Source organism: Salmo salar, chromosome 14 (genome assembly GCF_965601325.2).
Source record: "Salmo salar chromosome 14, fSalSal1, whole genome shotgun sequence".
Lineage (NCBI taxonomy): Eukaryota > Metazoa > Chordata > Actinopteri > Salmoniformes > Salmonidae > Salmo > Salmo salar.
In genome coordinates, this window is record NC_138304.1 from 72,341,005 (window position 1) to 72,367,658 (window position 26,654).

The window sequence follows — 26,654 nt, forward strand, 5'->3', positions numbered from 1 at the left end:
ACAGTTTCCCACTTAATTTGTGACAAACGCTCCTAACTTTGAAGAGGTTTGCCACATATAATAAACACAGAAATTCGAGCCGTTGGTCATTAATATGGTCAAATCCGGACACTGTCATTTCGAAAACAAAACGTTTATTCTTTCAGTGAAAGACGGAACTGTTCCGAATTTTATCGAACGGGCGGCAACCCTAAGTCTAAATATTGCTGTAACATTGCACAAGCTTCAATGTTATGTCATAATTATGTAAAATGCTGGCAAATTAGTTCGCAACGAGCCAGGCTGCCCAAACTGTTGCATATACCCTGACTCTGCAAGCAATGAACGCAAGTGACACAATTTCCCTAGTTTAATATTGCCTGCTAACATGAATTTCATTTAACTAAATATGCAGATTTAAAAAAATATACTTCTGTGTATTGATTTTAAGAAAGGCATTGATGTTTATGGTTAGGTACATTCATACAATGATTGTGCTTTTTTCGCGAATGCGCTTTTGTTAAATCATCCCCCATTTGGCAAAGTTAGGCTGGCGAAGTAGGATTCGATAAAAAATGAACAGGCACCGCAGTGACTATATGCAATGCAGGACAAGCTAGTTAACCTAGTAATATCATCAACCATGTGTAGTTAACTAGTGATTATGTGAAGATTGATTGTTTTTTATAAGATAAGTTTAAATGCTAGCTAGCAACTTACCTTGGCTCCTTGCTGCACTTGCGTAACATCTGGTCAGCCTGCCACGCAGTTTCCTCATGGAATGCAATGTAATCGGCCATAATCGGCGTCCAAAAATGCATATTACCGATTGTTATGAAATCTTGAAATCGGCCCTGCCGATTAATCGGTCGATCTCTACTGAGAGATATAGGATCAGTCATGATGTATCGTATGCAAAGACCGTAAAGCAAATTGGTAGAACTACAGTTTGGACTGATGGAGCTTACATGGATGTACATGTAGTAAGTGGACCTACTGTCTGGGCTGGTGCTTCTGATGGACCTGGCGTGGTTTCGAGGCCTGTTAAGAAATCTTGTTATGAATGTGTGGTGTCAAAGGACACTTTGATAATGAATAAAGTTGACTATATAGCTTTTATTGGTAAGGTTATCAATACGACTCGGGTTGTGGAAAGCAGAAATGCCAGGATAAAGGTTATTGTGGAGACAGCAAAAGAGATATTGGGGGTAACAGATGTTACTATTGAAATGTTGTTGACATGCTGAACAATCCTAAGGGAGAGTATTTCAGCATGATATAAAGTTTAATGGGGTTGGGGAGGGGTTTTGGGGGGAGGGTGTAGTAGAAGTTAGGGATTTAATTGGTTTAGAATTTCATGGTAGTACAGAATTATCATACATTCCAGCACAGTAGGTAGCAGCATGCACTTAAACAATTGTCTGCGGACCGCCATGATATCATAGAAGAAGATGAAAAACACCATTGGTGACACCAATGAGATGAGACTGGAGAGCTGTAAGAAAGGCGAAGAAACATTTCTGCCCGTAAAGACCAGAACCCAGACAGCTGTCAGTACAAGGTCTGCTACGATCATTACATCACTGGTAAATCAAGACTAATCGATTTAGAGTTTAGTTTAGCTTTTCTACTAACCAGGTGTTAACAACACTAAATTAGCTAGATAGCTTGTAGTCTATACAATTCGCATGTGTCGCGTGAGTTTTAAGTTTTGGGGAAGCTATATTTCACCATAAAAATCCACATTTATAACAGGATGATTGCATGCCTCTGTCATACCATTTGCAGACTAATGTAAGCCTACTATTCCTAATGTGGTGAGTAGATTGGATAAATTTTGGTTATTAATGAGCACATAGTGGCATAGGTTTATAGGCTATATCAGAGACGTTTCTTTCCTTTGCACAGGAAAAATGTGGCCTTTGATAAACGTGACATACAATTCTACTACACTTTATATGACTGGAGACATTAGCAGAATCTTCTTTAATACGATGGTAGCCTAGGCTGACAACAATAAAAACAACATTGTCTTGAACGCAACCATGTAGTCTAGGCCTATGTAAATGAGCCTTGGCAAAAAGGGCTCCACATTTTGTCAAATTAATATCAAAAGTTTTTTTTTTCTTTGCATTTTAGCTAAGACTTACCCTTTTCCTATCCTTAACCTAATTCTACTAACATGTAGCTTAAATTCTCATCTGCTACTAAATGTCAAATATGATGTTAATTTGACAAAAGCTGGATCCCTTCTATCTATGACCATGAAAAGGGGAGATGCAAATTGTACAAATTGTACGTCCATATAGCCTGGAGGACATTATTGTCCAAAAAACCTCCAATGATTATCATTCATTCATAAGATAACCCAATGATAATTTGTTGAGAACTTTATTCATGAGAGGATGGAAAATGTATGGAGATTACAGCATAAGACAAAGACCTTAATGGGATAGTTAACAGAGCAGGTTGTCTAATTAGTTGTTCCAGCCCAACCATAGATGTAATATTTATATGACACTAAAACACCTGAATTAAACACAACCAAACAATTAAGAGCCCTGATGGAATAGGTGACCCGAAAAGTGCTATTCTAACATCGGGTGTGCTTTTCATTTGTTTATGCACTACTGTAGGTTCACCAGCTGCCAAGACCCATGTCGACTGGATTCCCACTGAGAAGATGAGCAAAGCTGCAGCAGCATTAGTTTCTACTCCTACTACTTTGTCCGTTTTCAGATATGAAAGGAGACATCCCTCAGTTATATGAGATGGTTGTCATATGCTGTGCTTTGATCAATCTGAATAATTCTGTTGTGCCATTTGAGTAGAGCGCCTTCAGACCGCTTGACTTTTTCCACATTTTGTTATGTTAATATAGATTTTTTTTGAATGCATCTATCTACACACAATACACCATAATGACAAAGTGAAAACAGGTTTAGCCATTTTTGTACATTTATTTAAAACAGAAATACCTTATTTACATAAGTATTCAGACCTTTTGCTATGAGACTCGTAATTGAGCTCAGGTGCATCCTGTTTCCATTGATCATCCTTGATGTTTCTACAACTTGATTGGAGTCCACCTGTGGTAAATTCAAATGATTGGACATGATTTGGTAAGGCATACACCTGTCTATATAAGGTTCCACACTTGACAGTGCATGTCAGAGCAAAAACCAAGCCATGTGGTCGAAGGAATTGTCCGTAGAGCTCCGAGACAGGATTGTGTCAAGGTGCAGATCTGAGGAAGGGTACCAAAACATTTCTGCAGCATTGAAGGTTTGCAAGAGAAATGTGGCCTACATCATTCTTAAATGGAAGAAGTTTGGAACCACCAAGACTCTTCCTAGAGCTGGCCACCCGGCCAAGCTGAGCAATCGGGGGAGAAGGACCTTGGTCAGGGAGATGCCCAAGAACCCAATGGTCACTCTGACAAGAGCTTCAGAGTTCCTCTGTGGAGATGGGAGAACCTTCCAGAAGGACTACCATCTCTGCAGCACTCCACCAATCACGCCATTATGGTAGAGTGGCCAGACGGAAGCCACTCCTCAGTAAAAGGCATATGACAGCTCGCTTTGACTTTGACAAAAGGCACCTAAAAGACTCTCAGACCATGAGAAACAAGGTCCTCTGGTCTGATGAAACAAAGATTTAACACTTTGGCCTGAATGCCAAGCTTAACGTCTAGAGGAAACCTGGCACCATCTCTACGGTGAAGCATGGTGGTGGCAGCATCATGCTGTGGGGATGTTTTTCAGCAGCAGGGACTAGGAGACTAGTCAGGATCGAGGGAAAGATAAATGGAGCAAAGTACAGTGAGATCCTTGATGAAAACCTGCTCCAGAGCGCTCAGGACCTCAGACTGGAGCGAAGGTTCACCTTCAAACGGGACAACGACTTTAAGCACACAGCCAAGACAATGCAGGAGTGGCTTCGGTTCAAGTCTCTGTATGGCCTTGAGTTGCCCAGCCAGAGCCCGGAATTGAACCCAATCGAACATCTCTGGAGAGACCTGAAAATTGCTGTGCAGCAACGCTCACCATCCAACCTGACAGCTTGAGAGCATCTGCAGAGAAGAATGGGAGAAACTCCCCAAATACAGGTGTGCCAAGCTTGTAGCATCATACCCAAGAAGACTCGAGGCTGTAATCGCTGCCAAAGGTGCTTCAACAAAGTACTGAGTAAAGGGTCTGAATACTTATGTAAATGTAATATTTCAGTTTTTTACATTTTTAAAACATTTGCAAAAATGTCTAAAAACCTGTATTTGTTTTGACATTCTGGGGTATTGGGTGTAGATTAATGAGAATACAAAACAATTTAATACATTTTAGAATAAGGCTGTAATGGAACAAAATGTGGAAAAGTGAAGGGATCTGAATACTTTCCGAATGCACTGTAAGTTGAATCAGCTATGTTTGTCCGGGGCTACAACAAAAATGTATGCCTGCGTGGGGGGACTCAAGGACTGGAGTTGGGAACCACTGCTGTAGGCCTATGGCTGCATTGGCATTACATGCCATACACTGAACAAAAATATAAAACGCAACATACAACAATTTCAAAGACGTTACTGAATTACAGTTCATATAAGAAAATCAGTCAGCTGAAGTAAATTCATTAGGACCTAATCTATGGATTTCACATGACTGGGAATACATTTACATTTTACATTTACATTTAAGTCATTTAGCAGACGCTCTTATCCAGAGCGACTTACAAATTGGTGCATTCACCTTATGATATCCAGTGGAACAACCACTTTACAATAGTGCATCTGAATCTTTTAAGGGGGGGGGTTAGAAGGATTACTTTATCCTATCCCAGGTATTCCTTAAAGAGGTGGGGTTTCAGGTGTCTCCGGAAGGTGGTGATTCACTCCGCTGTCCTGGCGTCGTGAGGGAGCTTGTTCCACCATTGGGGTGCCAGAGCGGCGAACAGTTTTGACTGGGCAGAGCGGGAACTGTGCTTCCTCAGAGGTAGGGAGGCGAGCAGGCCAGAGGTGGATGAACGCAGTGCCCTTGTTTGGGTGTAGGGCCTGATCAGAGCCTGAAGGTACGGAGGTGCCGTTCCCCTCACAGCTCCGTAGGCAAGCACCATGGTCTTGTAGCGGATGCGAGCTTCGACTGGAAGCCAGTGGAGAGAGCGGAGGAGCGGGGTGACGTGAGAGAACTTGGGAAGGTTGAACACCAGACGGGCTGCGGCGTTCTGGATGAGTTGTAGGGTTTAATGGCACAGGCAGGGAGCCCAGCCAACAACGAGTTGCAGTAATCCAGACGGGAGATGACAAGTGCCTGGATTAGGACCTGCGCCGCTTCCTGTGTGAGGCAGGGTCGTACTCTGCGAATGTTGTAGAGCATGAACCTACAGGATCGGGTCACCGCCATGATGTTAGTGGAGAACGACAGGGTGTTGTCCAGGGTCACGCCGAGGCTCTTAGCGCTCTGGGAGGAGGACACAAGGGAGTTGTCAACCGTGATGGCGAGATCATGGAACGGGCAGTCCTTCCCCGGGAGGAAGAGCAGCTCCGTCTTGCCCGAGGTTCAGCTTGAGGTGGTGATCCGTCATCCACACTGATATGTCTGCCAGACATGCAGAGATGCGATTTGCCACCTGGTTGTCAGAAGGGGGAAAGGAGAAGATTAATTGTGTGTCATCTGCATAGCAATGATATGAGAGACCATGTGAGGATATGACAGAGCCAAGTGACTTGGTGTATAGCGAGAATAGGAGAGGGCCTAGAACAGAGCCCTGGGGGACACCAGTGGTGCGAGCACATGGTGCGGAGACAGATTCTCGCCACGCCACCTGGTAGGAGCGACCTGTCAGGTAGGACGCAATCCAGGCGTGGGCCACGCCGGAGATGCCCAGCTCGGAGAGGGTGGAGAGGAGGATCTGATGGTTCACAGTATCAAAGGCAGCAGATAGGTCTAGAAGGATGAGAGCAGAGGAGAGAGAGTTAGCTTTAGCAGTGCGGAGAGCCTCCGTGACACAGAGAAGAGCAGTCTCAGTTGAATGCCCAGTCTTGAAACCTGACTGATTAGGATCAAGAAGGTCATTCTGAGAGAGATAGCAAGAGAGCTGGCCAAGGACGCACGTTCAAGAGTTTGAGAGAAAGGAAAGAAGGGATACTGGTCTGTAGTTGTTGACATCGGAGGGATCGAGTGTAGGTTTTTTCAGAAGGGGTGCAACTCTCGTTCTCTTGAAGACGGAAGGGACGTAGCCAGCAGTCAAGGATGAGTTGATGAGCGAGGTGAGAAGGTCTCCGGAAATGGTCTGGAGAAGAGAGGAGGGGATAGGGTCAAGTGGGCAGGTTGTTGGGCGGCCGGCCGTCACAAGACGCAAGATTTCATCTGGAGAGAGAGGGGAGAAAGAGGTCAAAGCACAGGGTAGGGCAGTGTGAGCAGGACCAGCGGTGTCGTTTGACTTAGCAAACGAGGATCGGATGTCGTCAACCTTCTTTTCAAAATGGTTGACAAAGTCATCCGCAGAGAGGGAGGGGGGGGGGGGAGGAGAAGGTAGCAAAGAGCTTCCTAGGGTTAGAGGCAGATGCTTGGAGTTTAGAGTGGTAGAAAGTGGCTTTAGCAGCAGAGACAGAAGAGGAAAATGTAGAGAGGAGGGAGTGAAAGGATGCCAGGTCCGCAGGTAGGCGAGTTTTCCTCCATTTCCGCTCGGCTGCCCGGAGCCCTGTTCTGTGAGCTCGCAGTGAGTCGTCGAGCCACGGAGCAGGAGGGGAGGACCGAGCCGGCCTGGAGGATAGGGGACAGAGGAAATCAAAGGATGCAGAGAGGGAAGAGAGGAGGGTTGAGGAGGCAGAATCAGGAGATAGGTTGGAGAAGGTTTGAGCAGAGGGAAGAGATGATAGGATGGAAGAGGAGAGAGTAGCGGGAGAGAGAGAGCGAAGGTTGGGACGGCGCATTACCATCCGAGTAGGGGCAGAGTGAGAAGTGTTGGATGAGAGCGAGAGGGAAAAGGATACAAGGTAGTGGTCGGAGACTTGGAGGGGAGTTGCAATGAGATTAGTGGAAGATGAGGTCTAGTAATCTAGTAAAGATGAGGTCAAGCGTATTGCCTGCCTTGTGAGTAGGGGGGAAGGTGAGAGGGTGAGGTCAAAAGAGGAGAGGAGTGGAAAGAAGGAGGCAGAGAGGAATGAGTCAAAGGTAGACGTGGGGAGGTTAAAGTCACCCAGAACTGTGAGAGGTGAGCCATCCTCAGGAAAGGAACTTATCAAGACGTCAAGCTCATTGATGAACTCTCCAAGGGAACCTGGAGGGCGATAAATGATAAGGATGTTAAGCTTGAAAGGGCTGGTAACTGTGACAGCATGGAATTCAAATGAGGAGATAGACAGATGGGTCAGGGAAGAAAGAGAGAATGTCCACTTGGGAGAGATGAGGATTCCAGTGCCACCACCCCGCTGGCTCGATGCTCTAGGGGTATGCGAGAACACGTAGGCAGACGAGGAGAGAGCAGTAGGAGTAGCAGTGTTATCTGTGGTAATCCATGTTTCCGTCAGCGCCAGGAAGTCTAGGGACTGGAGGGTAGCATAGGCTGAGATGAACTCAGCCTTGTTGGCCGCAGACCGGCAGTTCCAGAGGCTGCCGGAGACCTGGAACTCCACGTGGGTCGTGCGCGCTGGGACCACCAGGTTAGAGTGGCAGCGGCCACGCGGTGTGGAGCGTTTGTATGGCCTGAAGAATACAGATACAGTTGAAGTCAGAAGTTTACATAGACTTAGGTTGGAGTCATTTAAACTCGTTTTTCAACCACTCCACAATTTATTGTTAACAAACTATAGTTTTGGCAAGTCGGTTAGGACATCTACTTTGTGCATGACACAAGTCATTTTTCCAATTATTTCACTGTATCACATTTCCAGTGGGTCAGAAGTTTACATAAACTAAGTTGACTGTGCATATAAACAGCTTGGAAAATTCCAGAAAATGTTATGGCTTTAGAAGCTTCCGATAGGCTAATTGACATAATTTGAATCAATGGAGGTGTACCTGTGGATGTATTTCAAGGCCTACCTTCAAACTCAGTGCCTCTTTGCTTGACATCACAGGAAAATCAAAAGAAATCAGCCAAGACCTCAGAAAATGATTGTAGACCTCCACAAGTCTGGTTCATCCTTGGGAGCAATTTCCAAATGCCTGAAGGTACCACGTTCATCTGTACAAACAATAGAATGCAAGTATAAACACCATGGGACCACGCAGCCGTCATACTGTTCAGGAAGGAGACGCGTTCTGTCTCCTAGAGATGAACATACTTTGAGGCGAAAGTGCAAATCAATCCCAGAACAACAGCAAAGGATCTTGTGAAGATGCTGGAGGAAACAGGTACAAAAGTATCTATATCCACAGTAAACGAGTCCTATATCGACATAAACTGAAAGGCTGCTCAGCAAGGAAGAAGCCACTGCTCCAAAACCGCCATACAAAAGCAAGACTACGGTTTGCAACTGCACATGGGGACAAAGATGGCACTTTTTGGAGAAATGTCCTCTGGTCTGATGAAACAAAAATAGAACTGTTTGGCCATAATGAACATCGTTATGTTTGGAGGAAAATGGGGGAGGCTTGCAAGCCGAAGAACACCATCCCAACCGTGAAGCACGAGGGGTGGAAGCATCATGTTGTGGGGGTGCTTTGCTGCAGGAGGGACTGGTGCACTTCACAAAATAGATGGCATCATGAGGGATGAAAATGATGTGGATATATTGAAGCAACATCTCAAGACATCAGTCAGGAAGTTAAAGCTTGGTCACAAATGGGTCTTCCAAATGGACAATGACCCCAAGCATACTTCCAAAGTTGTGGCAAAATACCTTAAGGACAACAAAGTCAAGGTATTGGAGTGGCCATCACAAAGCCCTGACCTCAATCCCATAGAAAATGTGTGGGCAGAACTAAAAAAGTGTGTGCGAGCAAGGAGGCCTACAAACCTGACTCAGTGACACCAGCTCTGTCAGGAGGAATGGGACAAAATTTACCCAACTTATTGTGGAAGGCTACCCGAAACGTTGGACCCAAGTTAAACAATTTAAAGGCAAAGCTACCAAATACTAATTGAGTGTATGTAAACTTCTGACCCACTGGGAATGTGATGAAAGAAATAAAAGCTGAAATAAATCATTCTCTCTACTATTATTCTGACATTTCACATTCTTAAAATAAAGTGGTGATCCTAATTGACCTAAAACAGGGAATATTTACTTGGATTAAATGTCAGGAATTGTGAAAAACTGAGTTTAAATGTATTTGTCTAAGGTGTATGTAAACTTCCGACTTCAACTGTATGCATCTGTTGGCAACAGATACCTTTTTTTAAGTTAAGGGTGTGGATCAGAAAACCAGTCAGTATCTGGTGTGACCACCATTTGCCTCATGCAGCTCGACATCTCTTAAGCATAGAGTTGATCAGGCTGTTGATTGTGGAATGTTGTTCCACTCCTCTTCAATGGCTCTGCGAAGCTGCTGGATATTGGCGGGAGCAGGAAGCATCCCAAACATTCTCAATGGGTGACATGTCTGGTGAGTTTTGTGGTGGATGAATCAGAATTAGTTGGGTAACATAGATGATTAAGATGTTTTATTTGCATAATATGCTTATGTGAGGTACTTGTCATTAGAAAGTGTCCTTTGGACTCTGGTGTCTTTCAGTTGCACGTTTCCCTTAGCTGGGGCTCAGTCACCTGGGGTCCAGAGAGGGGAGAGGTCAGACTTGTTTTTTACATGTCTCTGTTGCTATGCAGAATATCAGCAAGAGAGGATGACAGACTGAAACTGTCTTCATATGTGAATATGTCTTTACCTATTCTTAAACCATGTGAAGGGATGGCGTGATTAATGGGGAACCAATTATTTGTCTCCACAATGTCTGTGCGCAGGTCACTCCCCTCAGTGAGCTTGTCCAGGAGTAGGGTCAAGAAGGGGTTTTGCTTGAGATGGGAGTATCTAGAGTTGACAATTGATATATGCCATTGGATTAAATGGTGTTTTTGTTCTATGAAGTACCAGGGACGAGATTAGAACCTCGTCATTAGGGACCAAACTGAACGATAATTTATAGTGAATGCTATCTGGCTGTAGATACTCCTCTCTAAATTAAACAGTCTTTCTTTGTGAACCGTTCCTAAATGTCTGTGGTTTGTCATGTCAAAGGGGGGTGGATATTTGCTATAAAATATCTCAGTAGCCATTGTGTTGAAACCTTCCTGGTTCATTCCAGAGAGTGCATTATTGAAGGTCAAGTGCTTTTGTAAAAGTATCTTAAGTATTAAAGATGTAGTTTAACTCGGACTGGTGTGTTTGTAACTCTCCTCATTTGGTAATGCAGAAATTGGCCACCACAGTATGCAGGCCATGGAAGAACTGGGACATTTTCAACTTCCAGGAATTGTGTACAGATCCTCGCTACATTGGGCTGTGCATTATCATGCGGAAACATGAGGTGATGGCAGCAGAGGAATGGCACAACAATGGACCTCAGGATCCCGTCACTGTGTCTCTGTGCATTCAATTTGCCATTGATAAAATGCAATTGTGTTTGTTGTCCATAGCTTATGCCTGCCCATACCATAACCCCACCGCCACCATGGGGCACTCTGTTGACAACGTTGACATCTGCCCAGTACAGTAGAAACCGGGATTCATCCGTGAAGAGCACATTTCTCCAGTGTGCCAGTAGCCAGCGAAAGTGAGCATTTGGGGTTTTTCTTTATTTTTACTATTTTCTACATTATAGAATAAAAGTGAAGACATCAAAACTATGAATTAACACATATGGAATCATGTATTAACCAAAAAAGTGTTAATCAAATAAAAATACATTTTATTTTTGAGATTCTTCAAAGTAGCCACCCTTTGCCTTGATGACAAGGGGTATAACATTTATTGGAATGACTGGAATTCTGATAGACTTTGGTTTTTAATGTAAATATATAACTGAATATTATTATTATTATTATTATATGTAGTAGAAAGCGATGGGTTAGAAGAAGCCTACATAACCTACCCATAAAGTAAAATGTTACCTCCATATATGGCCAGCTATGTAAACTTTAACATTGATTTACCCTGCAGTAGATGTCGTTCAATTGGTGATGTACATGTTGTTGTAATCTAAAAGTAACTGAATGTAATCAGATTACGTTACTCAGTTTGGGTAATCCAAAAGTTCTGTTACTGATTACAATTTGGACAGGTAACTAGTAACTAACAGATTACATTTAGAAAGTAACCTACCCAACCCTAATTAAGAAGAACCAGTTCTTTCCCTTCAGACTAACAGGAAACCGTTGGTCTCACCTGTCAGCTCTTGGCTGTGTCCCAAGAACATAATGGGACATCCTTCTCATGCAACACACACAAAACAGTTACAACAGGCCTATACTAATGCACGCACAATTCCATCTCATATGATCTAGTTTCTTTAACAATCCCAACCTTAATGCCTAAGAAACTAGGCTTAAGGAAACATTTTTTAGTACACAAGCATCAGTAAGGTTTAACAGAAAGTTCCCTCACAACTATCACACCAATATTACTTTTTCTGAACTGGCAACCAGTCAATTTAGAATAGATTTTAAAATTGTATCAAAATCCGTGTTGGTTTGAAGAATACAAGCTACAACAATTGATTACACATGTATATTCAGACAGGATTCGTTTTTCTGGGTCGGTAAATGTAATTATGTGCACAAAACACCACATCTGTAATTTTAGTCGCGTCCGAATCTTCCATGTCAGTAATTTATACATGGCATTTGAGTAACAATTCCAACCAGAATAACCTACTGTTTTTTGGTGAACTCCAAGGTCTTCTGATAGTACTAGTCCCGTGAGAATCAAAATTCCTGTGTTTTGAGAGAAATGTCTGAATTTGACAGGTGTTGCTCGCGGTTTGAGCAAAAAAAAACAATAACCGATTGGATAAATTGAACGAAGTGGTGCGCATAAGCTATAAACGAATGGCCTACATGTACTGTATCAACTTTCACGGTGAATGTCTTTGTTCATGGTTGATTTTGCAAATATGGATGTTAAATGTTTTTCAAAATGGAACCTCTTGAAACTGCTTTTTATCTATCTGAATATTTTCACTAATAGTGGCTGAGACCATACTATTCAAGAATAAAGATTTTTATCGGTTTCCCCAAATACCTGTAGGCCGTCATTGTAAATAAGAATTTGTTCTTAACTGGCTTGCCTTATTTAAATAAAGGTTAAATAAAAAATATATAATAATTACCCGAGGGGAAATGTCATTACCACCACATCATAAAATATGCTATTTTAGTTGAAAAGAAAATTACAGAAATTGTGCCTAGGGTATTTTATAGAACATTTCACATTAAAAAAAAAAATGTTTTATCATGTTTGTTTTTTTACTCTTTGGAAGTTTATTATATGTATTCATCATTGTCATGTCTAAATGTCCATATATGCCTTGATGAAACATGTATTGTGTCACGTCCTGACCACAGAGAGCTCTTATTTTCTATGGTAGAGTAGGTCAGGGTGTGACTGGGGGGTTTATTCTAGTTTCATTTTTCTATGTTGTTTGGTTCTAGTTTCTGTTTCACTATGTTGTTTTTTTTGTATGATCCCCAATTAGTGGCAGTTGGTCATCGTTGTCTCTAAATGGGATCATATTTAAGTTGTTGTTTTTCCCACCTTTGTTTTGGGGGAGATTATTTTGAGTTAGTGCATGTAGCACCTCTTCGTCACGGTTTGTTGTTTATTGTATGCATTGTGGAACGATACCACGCTGCGCTTTGGTCTCATTCCGACGACAGTCGTGACATATTGGCTGCAACACAGTCTCACATTCAATTCTTGCATACATGTACATAATGCAATTTGTGAGAAAACACACGAATTCATGTGCTTCTTAATTCGTGCGAAAAGACACACATTTAACCAGTAGGCTACACACAAGCCTTTGCAGCAACCATATAGACGCGATAGTCTATATTTCATTTTGGTTCTGCTTTATGGCTAATTAAACGTTATGAATATACAGAAATGTTGTCTTTGTTTAACCATGTTTTAAAATGTGTCATTGTATGCCTGTATGTACTGTTTTAGACTTGAGAACAGAATTTTTGAGAAAAGACACATTTATGTGAGACTTAATTTGTGTGAAAAAATTGTTTTATTAATGCCAATGCTGTTTTCTGTGCTTGATTTCGCTTAATACTTTGGGATACTGGTGCACTTGTAATCAGAAAGGCCTTTTTGTCGTGTAGGCAACAGTACACGATTTTCTTCATAACACATTTCATATTTTGTGTAGCCTAAATTACACAATTTTCAACATAATGCATTTATTCCATGTTAAACAGGTTAATGTAAAATAATGATTTATGTTGGCTTACACTTATGGCACTTCCAAAGCCTTTCCATTATGATTATTACGGTCCTGTCAATCATGTTATATACTTAGGCTACTGTAACGCGTTCGACCAGTTAGCAAGTCAGAAATGTCAGTTTCCTAGTATCGACTAGCACTTGAATGCAGTGTTATGCTGGCTTCACATTCTCGTGGGAAATGGGAAAATGGGAAGTTTGTCACGTCCTGACCAGTAAAAGGGGTTATTTGTTATTGTAGTTTGGTCAGGGCGTGGCAGGGGGTGTTTGGTTTGTGTGTTTCGGGGTTATGTTCTATGTTAGTCTATTTCTATGTTTATTCTAGGTTGTCTAGGTTGGAAGTGTTTGGGATTGGTCTCTAATTGGAGGCAGCTGTATCTCGTTGCCTCTGATTAGAGACTATATTTAAGTAGGTTTTTTTTTTTCTCATTGTGTTTGTGAGTGGTTATTTTCTGTTCAGTGTTTCGTGTACCTGACAGTACTGTTTGGCTGTCTTGTTTTTCTTGTTTTGTTTAGTGTTCTAAATAAAGTTAATTATGAGCACTCAACCCGCTGCGCCTTGGTCTACTCCCTTCGACGGCTGTTACAAAGTTGTAATTCCGACATGATTGTGTTAAAGTGCTTTTGAAGTCGGAACAATTCTTAAACCAATAAGATAGGCAACATCATTTTCTAATTTCCCACTTGTAATTCCTATTTGAAGGGTCATTCAAGTGAAATTTCCCAGTCGGAACTATGAATTTCCGAGAACTCTGATAGCACCTGAACGAGGCATTAGTATGTGTAATAGACAACAGTAGGGTCTGGGTCGAGGCGTGTCCAGCCCTCATACCCATTCACGACCACCGTGGAGTGAGAGTCAGTATCCTACTATGTGTCAACTAGTGTAAATATTGTTTGTGACGTAAGTATGGGGATTGTTATTAAGGTTCTGGTCGTCTGAGATACAGGCTATACAACAAACAATATAACTATAGAATTAAGAAACTAAATTCTATAAAGTAATAATGAAATAAATACAAGAAATAAAATAACATTAACAAATGTTTGGTTACTTTAAGACTAAGTCATGTCTACACAATAATATTGGCGAGGTTCCAATGTTCAGCCCACATACATTGTCTTCAGATGTATTTTATGGGTGATTTTTCCATTGAAAGAAATGTATTTAATCTTCAGCTCCACTCATCCGATACATTTATTTGCTGCAGACAAGAGGATATTCAACAGGTAGGCATTTTGAAACCGTTCAGAGATTACTTGGAGTAATGGCACTGTTTGGGTTCTTTGCCAGAGAAAATGTAAATACATTGTCAATGGCAAGTACTGTTTTCTATGCGTGATTTCACTTAATATTTTGGGGTGTTGTTGAGCTCATTGCAGTCAGAAAACATATGTTGGCCGCAGGGGCGAAAATCTGATATCAACTTTGGGGGGGACAATTACATGAAATTTTCTCAAGAGCAATTCCTGAGGGGGACACCAAAAGTAGTGCTGTAACACATAGCCTACATTGTAATATGGTAAATGTATATTGAGGAACCAAAGAAATAAGGTGTTTGCCGTACTCCTAACTACCGGTACCCAAAACTACACAACTACTCACAACAGCAATACCATTGCCTTTAACAAATCTTAGTTCAGTCACCAGTTTAAGTTGAGATTGGGGGTATCCATGGCATTTTCCAATTATGTTCCTATTTTACAAGTTAAAAAAATGGAGAACCTTTCATAATGTTGCCAAACAAAGACTCAAACTTACCTGAGACTCCCTGTCTCTGCCAGTCTGTCCCTGCATATCTGTCCCCAACTCTGCTGTCTGTGTGCCATCTGTTGCCTGCTCTGCCTAATGACATCATTGTGAAACATTTCCATTAGAATTTCATTTCTTTCTTATGAACATTTTATCAACTAGTCTTTGAGATATTAGGCTACTAGGGTTCTTACTTTGCGTTTTGGTGTACTGAAAAATATTCTGATGTCCGTCTTTTATTTTTCTGCCATTTTTCTACCTGGCTGGCTGGCTACACACACACAGTGTGTAGGTTATTTACAGTAGGAGATGGGCTTCTATCATCTTATCTTTTATCATTCTATTTGGGCTTCGATCTAAAAGGTAGCTAGCAAATGTGAAACGGATTAAAATGACAAGAGTTGACAGCTGTATGAGTTCACCATTTACACAACATATGCTGCAACCTTTTGTAATTTTAATAGTTTGTTTCATATTGGCTGGCTTCCAACAATAGCTGAATTTGCAAAGCTAGCGAGCACCAATTCATTTTCAGTGGAGTTTGCTATAATCTTTGCTACCCGGGTTAAATAAAATAAATAAATAAAAGTTCCCTTGCGACAATTTAGCTTTTGCAACGAGTCCATTAAATATATTTAAGACAATGGTAGAAGAGAGTGTAGTTCTGTTCAGTTTGGATTTCAGTTTATCGCTAACCTTATCACAGGGACTTTGAAGCACTAACTTACATCATCTGCATGCTGATCTCGGAATAAATTGACGATAGCAAAGATTCCATCTTTGACGAGGCCACATAAATGGAATAGGTACTAGCTAGCTTAATAGTTCATATTTGCGCGCTAGCTCTGCATATTCAGCTAGTGTGTGTGCGCGATTGACTGGATTAACCTCACGTCAGTTATGTTCATTGAGTGCCTTTCAGACAGTGGCTACGACCCCTCTGTTACCTTGCCAGTGGATCAAACCATTGTGAGGAAAAGGGTGGGGGGGGGGGGGGGGGTCGCAATCTTTTGAAACTTAAAAACGCGCTATTAAGTGTCTATAATCAGCACAATTGCTTTCATTGCGTATTATTAATATTATTTAAATGACAGTTATGTTTCAGTGATATATTGGGGGGGACTTTTCATATTTTTCCCAGGATGGGGGGGGGGGGGGGTGTCCCCCCCGCGATTTCCGCCCCTGGTTGGCCGATCAAAACCGTTGCGGGTGATGTTGCTTTCTCTCCCCAAGTCGTACGAGAAAATAACGAAAAAAACTGACCCAAGATCGGTACTGTAGATGGGCAACTTCAACCCAACGTAATGCGGAGCGCGTTCCAGCTCGTCAACACAATCGGCTGCAGGGGAGGTTACTTTCTGTGTTGTTCGGTTTATATAAGAATATCAAATTAAATGAATCTAAGAAACGCTCTTCCAGGCAGTTTGAATGTATATTCTTATTCTGTGCAGAATCTGTGTATGTTGACCTACAACACAAATGCGCATCATGACTTCGACAAAAAAGACAACTTGGAACGTACCCGTCATTCCATGCGATCATTCTCTTTCCCGGTAAGTGAAGTATGGAATAAAACAACGTGGTTGTAATCGCTAGTATGTAATGTTATGGAGATTGATTTATATCTTTTTACGACATTTTTCAAACCACTATACATTTTCACTGATCTGTCAAGGTTTTCAATGAAAATATTAGCTATAGAGGTGGGTATAATTTGTGGAACGTTCCAACAGGAATCCGTTCGAAAAACTTCGTAAATATCAAGGTTGTCAACAAACAACGCATACAAAGTCGTATAACGGTAGAATGAGATACCGGGTAGAGAGTGAGCTATGTAATTACGTTTTTCACTCACCACGTTTATTCGGAAAAATGTCTCTTCGTTCTGGTAGCCTCCACCATTCCTCGTTCGTTGGTTTAGTTATTATTTCCGGTGTACCTGCATTCGCCGGTGAACTCTGTTGCGCCTCAATTAGGGAATCGCTATGGTTGAAATGTAACTAATGACTGCCAGCCCCAGTATTTTATTAGCTAGGTGGATTGTACACAATTGTTACCGATGATACTGTATACACCAGCCTACTCGTACTACAGAAACACACATTGTAATTTTGCCAAGTTCTCTCTGTGTTAATCCTGTTTCCCAAATATATCAGCTAACTTGTGTCTGTGTCGATGTTGAGTTCAACTTGCCTAGTTAAAGATTAAATAAATTAGAACATTTAAATTTCAGGTAACCTCAAGATGCTTGATTCACTACAGCTGCTTTTGAAGAACTTTCCAGTCGTTTGTGCTTTACATTCCGATTTTTGAACGTCTGTTTATTGGACATATATATTAGTAACTAATAAAAAAGAGCAACGTATGTAAAGCATCCCATCTGTTTTAAGGTTTGTGTGGTGTGTAGTTCCTCTTGATGTCCACTAGGTGTCAGCACAGCTTCGTTAATGTCACACCAGGTTCACAACATGTTTTCATGTGTAACAAATCATATTGTATTTGTCACATGCGCCGAAATGTTTTATTTTTATAATCCAATTTACCTTGCTGTCTAACGTCCTTCCGGAACCCCACCTCAACATTGTTCTGTCAAGGCAACAAAAGCAAGTTGGCATGCTCTTGCAAGGATTTTAACTCACAACCTCTCCTTTGGGAATTCACCACCATAACTAATACTACTATTTCTAAACTATCTTAACATGTGACTTTCTTCATGGGGACCAGGTATCGGGAACGCCTTTGAAGGGTCTACAAAGCATGCCCCCAGGTAAAAGTTGGCTTTTGCAGACAAGGATTATATTGTTACTCCACAACATATGTTATAACTATTAAGGACATTCTACACAAGGTGTCACTTCATTCCTTCTATTTGATGGGAACTAGCCCCTACCACCCCACACACCTCAAGTTAGCTCTTGAGCTACAAATATACTACTAATGCATCCAGTCTCTGGTTATTGGTGATACTTCCCATTCTGCCCGATTGTGACCTTTGACCCCTTGCACATGGCTTTAAATTTCAACATTCTGGATGACATCCTGCCAAACTTTGATGTTTAATCTAGCATGTCACTGTTTTTTCCCCAGCACTTGTCCCATGTTGGCTGGCCTACTATGCAGTTAAATGGAAAGGTTCTACACAATGTAGACGTGACATGTGAATTGGGATGAGGGGAAATGCCAGTCAATGACAACTGAAATAGCAAACAATCAGTATTTTGCTATATTTGTTCTTGTAGACATACTTTGAATGTGGGTGAAGCATTTCATTTGTAGTCTCTTAATTTGTCGTTTTGAGTGGCCTGTAAATATTTTAACATAATTTGGTCAGATGTCTGTGTAACAAATAACTAATGATGATCATGATTTCAATTCAGTTTAATGACAAACACTCACTTCTCCTGAAGGGCGCACATAATATTATTCACTAGTCGCCATAAATTTAAAAGCATATGCATGGGCTAAAATGAGTTTGCGCCATATTTCCTCTACATGCCGAGAATTGAATAGGTGCACTTTGGGAGAACTGAGATGTTTGGTACTACTTACTCCCTCAATGAAGCAATCACTGTAACGATTGTCGTGTGTGGAGGACCAAGACGCAACAGGGAAGTGTATACTCATCTTCTCTTTTTAATATATAAGAAGGAGAAACAAAATAAACACGTATACAATTACCAGAAACAACACTCAGTTCTGTCAGGTGACAAGCACAAAACAGAATACAACTACACCCCTAATTATAGGACCTTCAATCAGAGGCAACGATAGACAGCTGCCTCCAACTGAAGGCCCCAACACCAATTAACTAAACATACAAATGACTAGACAGAACATTGTTCTGTGAGAAATAAACTATAACCAAAACCCTGGACTAATAAATCAAATACCCCTCTCCATGGACACACACACACAACCACCCTGAACCACATAAAACAAATACCCCCTGCCACGTCGGGACCAAACTAAACACTAACAAATAAAACCTTTACAGGTCAGAACGTGACAGTGCACCCCCCAAAGGTGAAAACCCCGGATGCAAATAACAAAAATAAAATACAAAAATAAACCCCAAAACAAAAAAATAGGCTCACATACCTCAGGGCTAGTGCTAGGGGAAAGAGTAGGACGAGTTGGGCTGGGCTGCCGCACTGGGAGCCTGGTGCTGGTGTCGGGGGAGTCAGACTAGAGACACGCACCTGTAGGCTTGTGCGTAGCGCAGGAATAGGTCGAGCTTGACTGAGCTGCCGCTCGGAAAGCCTGGTGCGCGGTGCTGGCGTCGGTGGAGCCAGTCTGGAGACACGCACCTGTGGGCTTCTATGAGCAGCAGGAGTAGGATACACCGGGCCTTGGGTAAGTACTGGAAGTCTCGAGCTCACCTCCTGCACAACCCGTCCTGGCTGGATGGCAGTTGTAGCCCTGTACGTTCAGGGTGCTGGTACAGTGTGGACCGGGCTATGCAGCGGCCTGATGGTCGCCGTTCGTAGAGGAAGTGTCCTGTAGCCTGGACTTCGGAGGCGTACCGGTGGCCAGACGTATTGGGCTGGCATTCTCCTTCCAGGCTGGATGCCCACTCTAGCACGGCCTTTGCTTGGGGCTGAGATCACACGCACCGGACTGTGCATGCGCATGGGCGAGATCTTGCGTACCTCTTCGTACGCTCTCCACTCCACGTGCTCCCCATAATAAGCACGAGGTGTTGGCTTCAGGGGCATCCTTTGCCCAGCCACCCACCCCGTGTGCCCCCCCCAAAAATGTATTGGGGCTGCCTCTCAGGCCTCCTTGCTAGCCTCGTCCCAACGAACTTCTCCCGGTCCTCACCGTTCCTTTGCCACAGACCTTTTCCCGCCAGGATTTCCTCCCATGACCACGATTCCCTGTAGTCCTCCTGCTTCCTTGGCTGCTCCCTCTTCTGTTGCTTGGTCCGGTTGTGGTGGGTAGTTCTGTCACGGTAGTCGAAGGGATTAGACCAAGGCGCAGCAGGTTGCGTGCTCATCATTATTTTATATTTGAACACGAAAAAAACAAGAACCGACAGTTTCGCAGGCTATACACAGCAGTGCAAAAACAATTACCACAAAGGGACAGGTGGCAAACAAGCTCCCTAAGTATGACTCTCAATCAGAAACAACGATGTACAGCTGTTCCTGATTGAGAGCCACACCAGGCCAACAAAGAAATACACAACATAGAAACCCTAGAATACAAAACAAGAACATAAACCAAAAACCCCGGAACACATAAATCCAACACCCCTCTACATACACACACACCCTGAACCATATAAAACAAATACTCCCTGCCACGTCCTGACCAAACTACAATAAACTGGTCAGGACGTGACACACTGCTTAGACAGGATTGGGCAGTTCAAACCAAGTGCTCCACTACATGGGTTTAACCCTTCTAGTTATTTATAATCAGTGATTACTTTTAGGGAGGAAGAAAGGAGGGATATATGTAAAGATGGAGCGAGCCACTACTGTCAGCTCGACAACCCAATCGTGTTATTTGCATATAATAGACTTTTGACCTCTGACCTGTATACTGTACCATTCCACAGATATCTCGTACAGTGGAAACACTTGAGCCTCTGCGTCAGCAATAACTCATCACTCCTACTCCAGGTAAATTCATTAGCATGAAGTTTGATACCCATATGACCCCACTCAACCCCAGGGGCCAAGTGTCAACATTCAATGAATCAGAATTAGTTGGGTAACATAGGTAATTAAGATGTCTTATCTGCATAATATGCTTATGTGATATACTTGTTATTATAATGTATCCCTTTGGACTCTGGTGTTGGCAGTTTCACTTCTTCCCTCAGCTGGGGCTCAGTCACTTGGGGCCCAGAGAGGGGAGAGGTCAGGCTTGTCTTTCACATATCCCTGGTGCTATGCAGAATATCAGAAAGGGAAGAGGACAGGATGGAATATTGTCTTCATATGTGAATGTATCTGTTACATTTACGTTTAAGTCATTTAGCAGACGCTCTTATCCAGAGCGACTTACCATGTGAAGGGATGGCGTGATTAATGGGGAACCAATTACTTGTCTCCACAATGTCTGTGTGCAAGTCACTCCCTCCTTTGGCATTGGGGGGAGGTGTATGGCAGTGTCTGGAACCATTGTATGTCCTCTCTGATATTGCACGTATCCTGGGATAGTGTATGACCTAGAGGCTCACTCTCCTCAGTGAGCTTGTCCAGGAGTGGGGTCAAGAAGGGGTTTCACTTGAGATGGGAGTATCTAGAGTTGACAATTGAGTTATGCCATTGGATGAGTTGGTGTTTTTGTGCTATGAAGTACCAGGAATGAGATTAGAACCTCGTCTTAGGGACCAAACTGAACGATAATTTATAGCGAATGCTATCTGCCTACGGGATACTCCTTTCTCATTATAAAGTCTTCCTTTGTGAACTGTTCCTAATATCTGTGGTTTTTCATGTTGACTAGGGGGTGGATCTTTGCTATAAAAGATCTCAGTAGCCGTTGTGTTGTCACTCTCAACGGTTCATTAGAAATAGGGAATCGTTGAAAGTCATTGCTATTGCAAAGCTCTTATTATTAAAGATGTAGTTTAAGTATAACTCTGACTGGTGTGTGAAGTTTGTTTCTCCTCATTTGGTAATACAGAAATGAACCACCACATGTCTCAGAGTAGAAGTGTTCCTCTCGGATCAGTTTTGCAGTTTACAACAAGAATGAGATTATAGACACATCCTAGATCAGCAATTACTCTGAGATGATTTGTGGATGAAGTCCCAAGTCCCCCTCTGTCCATGTTCTGATGTTCATTTGGATCTTAACATGCCTTTTGGGGGCCTTTTGGGATTTACCCCCCCGACGGTGGAGCGAAATAGACATGTATAATACATTTTATGCAATTAGACTCATTTTGCCATGGAGCAGTATTGCAGGGAATTTCCTGCAATTCTACACATTTTGCTAAGACTTATGTTTGTTAACCATATCTGAGTGAGAGTGACTTAACAAAATTGGTATTGGGGCATTATTACTAGAAGTTTAGACAACTGGCTAGACTAACTTACCAATCTAAATGTTTGTAGCTGACATGTGACTCAGTGACTTACACAACCTTTTCTGATATTTATTATATACATTTTTAAGATTGTGTTTTCTATTGTTAGGTATTACTGCATTGTGGGAGCTACAAGCAAACCTTTTGTTAGGTATTACTGTGTATGTGACAAACTTTTATTTGATAACCAACTGCTGATTCATAACCAAATCTCAATTTCACCTTGTGTATTTTACTATTCTAATACAATAGTAAGTGACTGAATTCTTTAATAAATGAATCCTAATAATAATGGCATGTGGCCCTCTAGCTACTGCTTATGTCCCTTATACCTGCAGCCCACTGGTTATGAATGATGGCGTAATTCCATTCTCCCTGGAAGTAATCATTGCTTAGACATGATTTGGCAAGTCATGTATTTAGAAATGATCACTGATTACATGCGGGATATGGTTGATTTTGTTTCAAATAATAGAATTCACTTTAAATCCATTTCCTATACCTTAAATGTCAAACTCTGCATGCAGATTGTTATTCAAAATGATGTAATTTATGTAGAATGTAACAGGCACACTCCGATGTCCCCCACCCCCACGGCAACAGCCAACAGCAGCAAGCAAGGGATTTCATCCGATCGGCTACCTCAATTATAGATGAAATGTCCCGGCGAAAGACTGAAACACCTGGCAAAGTATACTCAGACATGACCAATAACGCACCACCACCCCCAAATGCATCATTCATGCCAGTTTACCAACCTCGCAACTTGGCACAAGTGAAGAACACAATTCGTCGAGCAAGGGACGTCACTGTTTTGGACCGGGACGAGTTGGTGGCAACACATATGATGGGTGACATTCTCCCCGGATTTGTCACCCATATGGAGTCTCGACCCGCAACCCTTCTGGTAGTGGCAGCACCAGAAACGGTTGAAGAAGCCAAGGCAGTTATTAAAAGCGAACACATTTTTCACTATGACACCACATTTGACCTCGCAATTTTTATGTTTCCACCCTTGTTTTTCGTCATGTTGCATTTCAAGAGGCACCTGTCCTTCCCCTTGCATTCCTTATTCACACCACCCGGCACATGGAAAACCACAAACAGTTCTTTCGCACCATCCTTTCATTCCTTCCCCAACTATCAACAGCAATCTTCTGCACAGACCGTGAGGCGGCTATTGAGGGAGCAATCCAGTCTCTGCTGCCGCAAGCCAGGATTGTCAATTGCTGGAACCACATCTCCAACAATGTGAAGCACAAGATGGGGTCAGAGGGTGCCGAAGCTATGGCCGATTACCAGCAGGCCATCAAAGAGCTCTTGACCACAAAATCAAGGAGTGACTACAAATGCACACTGGAGAGTGTGCGCCTTCACTGGAGCCCTGATTTCATGGCTTATTTCCATCAGTCGCTCTCTGACGCCATGGACAAGAGCGCACAATATGTGCTCAACAGCTTGGGCATCCAATCATGGATGGAATTACCAACAACTCCTCAGAGAGCTTCAATGCTGTCCTCAAGGCATTGGTTGGATGGAAGAAGGTCAGAGTAGATCAATTGGTGTATCTACTCTACCAACTCCAAACCAATGCCTTGAGGGAAGTGCTGCGGGGCTACTGTAACCTAGGGAATTTCCACCTGACCCCTGAGTGCCATGAGCAATTTTCCAGGCAAATTCTCACCACCAGTTTCCCCTACCACATGTCAGAGGAAGACATGGAGTCTTTTACTGAAGGCATCCAGTCCTGTGTGGCACAAGAAGAGGTTGTCATGGCAGAAACTGGAGCAGAGGCCTTAGCCAGGATGATTGTGGCAAAAGGACGAATCTTCCTGGTGCCAAGCACCAAATCGTTCCTCTACCAGGGCTTCTCAGACAACCAGCATGTCGTTACTCTGTTGCCAACGGAGACGTGCTCCTGCTCTGCTTCTGACAGTGCCCAGAGGTGTGTCCACCGACTGGCAGCTGTACTAGCCATTGGCGGAAGTGTACAGTCCTATGCCAATAAAGCTGAGGACAAGGCATCTGGCTGCAAAACGGCCATAAGTGTGCCACCAAGGAGCATGTCCAGACGGGCGCCAAACACCAGGAAGAACAATCGGCCCGTTCATCAACAGGTTGGTCTTATGTGTTGCTATTTAGTTACATTTCTTATTTGGGTATGTTAAAATGGTAACCATTTTACTAAGCCATGTAGTCCTCATGGGTTTTATGTATATCCGTAAACACAAAATGCAGATCTGTCACCATTTATTCAATAGGGTGACCTGTCTCTGTCTGACAAACACCTCAGCAGGGATGAAGAATTGGAGAATAGAGTAAGTGGAATATGACTGTTTTGGTTACATTCTGCATGTTGATCACATCTGTACAGTCAGGCAGTTTTTTGATGCCCGAATTCTGTTTGTAAAGGTGAAGCAACTGTGGGCAATGTCGTCAAATGGAGTGGACAGGGCAACCGTTGCCATCCTGCACCTCCATGACTTCCTTACGTTGAAGCCCAATGAGTGGCTTAGCGGGAAGGTATGTTATGGTTGAATTGTATGAAATTTCCATGCGTGCAGTTGGTATAAAGTACAATTAGAGTTGTTGCCTGAGCTGACAGTATTGCCTGAGCATCATGTGAACTTTGACCAACCATATGCCATTCTGCTTTAGGTAATTGACTTCTACCTCCAACTGAAGAGGATTGACCTTCAAGTGGAGGGGGATGTTTTTATTGTGGATCACTTTGTGGCAGGGATTATCCTGCATGGGGATAAGGTGGCGATGCGCAAGAACACCTTGTCAAAGGTAAAGGCATGTCCGCAGAGTTGCTTTTGTGTCATGTTTCTAAATAAGAGGCTAGAGGGGTCAATGTAGGGAGAGCTGCTACCTTCCTGACAAAAGATTGCCTGCCACACCGTATAAATGTATCTTCACTCCTATTCCTGTAGACCAATCTGGAGCAGCACAGTTGCTTGATTGGAGTTTGCAATGTGGGAAACTACCACTGGATTCTCTTGGTAAGCTCCACAAGAATGAGCATTTTAGTGAGAGATTAGACAATACTATTCTTGAATATGTTATGTTTGAGGCCATTTTGATATACTGAGTTGGAATTACCGCTTGTGTTTAGTATGTCAATCGCAGGACCCACTCTGCCATTGTCTTGGACCCAACTGGTTACCCTAACGCGGAGAGCCATATGAGCAAGAACCTGGTGAAGCACATCAGGTATGGTCAATCCAGTGGTGTAAAAATACTTGTAGTTTTTGGGGGTATCTGTACTTTACATTACTATTTATATTTTTTGACCACTTTTACTTTACTACATTCCTAAAGATATGTCGTTTTTACTCCATACATTTTCCCTGACACCGAAACTACTCGTTACATTTTGAATGCTTAGCAGGATAGAAAATGGTCCCATTCAGGCACTTGTCAAAAACATCCCTGGTCATCCCTAATGCCTCTGATCTGGCAGACTCACTACACACATGCTTTGTTTGTAAAATATGTCTGAGTGTTGGCGTGTGCTTCTTGCTCTGTAAATTCAAAAACACTAGAAAATCATGCCTTCCGGCTTGCTTACATAAGGAAATCGAAATGATTTATCCTTGTACTTTTACGTTTGTTTTTAAGTATATTTTACCTATTAAATGTGCCTTTGGTACTGAAGTATATTTAAAACCAAACACTTTTAGACTTTTAATCAAGTAGTATTTTACTGGGTGACTTTCACTTTTACTTCAGTCATTTTTTATGAAGGTACCTTTACTTTTACTCAAATATGACAATTGGATACTGTGGTGGAAATTCTAAATGCTATCAAATGAGGAGAGACACACTTATCACACAAGTCTGAGTTATACTTAAACTACACTACCGTTCCAACGTTTGGGGTCACTTAAAAATGTCCTTGTTTTTTAAATAAAATAATTGTCCATTTAAAGTAACATCAAATTGATCAGAAATACAGTGTAGACATTGTTAATGTTGTAAATGACTTTTGTTGCTGGAAACCCTTTATCAGCAACCATCACTCCTGTGTTCCAATGGCACGTTGTGTTAGCTAATCCAAGTTGATCATTTTAAAAGGCTAATTGATCATTAGAAAACCCTTTTGGAATTATGTTAGCACAGCTGAAAATTGTTGTCCTGATTAGAGAAGCAATAAAACGGTCTTCCTTTAGACTAGTTGAGTATCTGGAGCATCAGTCTTTGTGGGTTCGATTACAGGTACGGTAGTGTAAATCTTTATTCAAATAACTTATTGACAAGGGAGCTTGTCGCCATACCCACAACGTGGATGTAGTGAGAACACACTGAGTGGAGTTAGTATATAATCCAGAAGCAATCTCAGCATAGGTCAGGATAGGTGCAACCTCAGATGACGTACAATGGTTCCAAACACTAACCCCACACATCCTGTGCCAGACCTAAGGCCCCAAATACCAATAACTTGTTGTTTCGTTCTGTACTAAGAACTTAGGACATTTGTTGTTACTTAGTT

The 26,654-nt window shown here is 42.3% G+C and overlaps 1 protein-coding gene and 1 long non-coding RNA gene across 2 annotated transcripts in view; both read right to left on the reverse strand.

The window, feature by feature from the left end:
- Nucleotides 1-17,269, reverse strand: part of LOC106598527 (chitin synthase chs-2) — a 56,625-nt gene extending 39,356 nt beyond the window's left edge. The window contains exons 1-2 of the mRNA XM_082961148.1: nucleotides 16,970-17,269; nucleotides 15,124-15,207 (exon numbers count right to left, since the gene is read on the reverse strand). Of these exons, the coding sequence (XP_082817274.1) occupies nucleotides 15,124-15,191 (68 nt within the window). The 5' untranslated portion in view covers nucleotides 15,192-15,207; nucleotides 16,970-17,269. The remainder of the gene's footprint in view (nucleotides 1-15,123; nucleotides 15,208-16,969) is intronic.
- On the reverse strand, nucleotides 2,355-7,988 carry LOC145860378 (uncharacterized). The gene is made up of 3 exons (XR_014380416.1): nucleotides 7,171-7,988; nucleotides 5,794-6,261; nucleotides 2,355-5,598 (listed from the first exon to the last, which is right to left on the reverse strand). It is a non-coding gene; the product is annotated as an uncharacterized LOC145860378 (long non-coding RNA).
- Nucleotides 17,270-26,654: the final 9,385 nt, after the last annotated feature.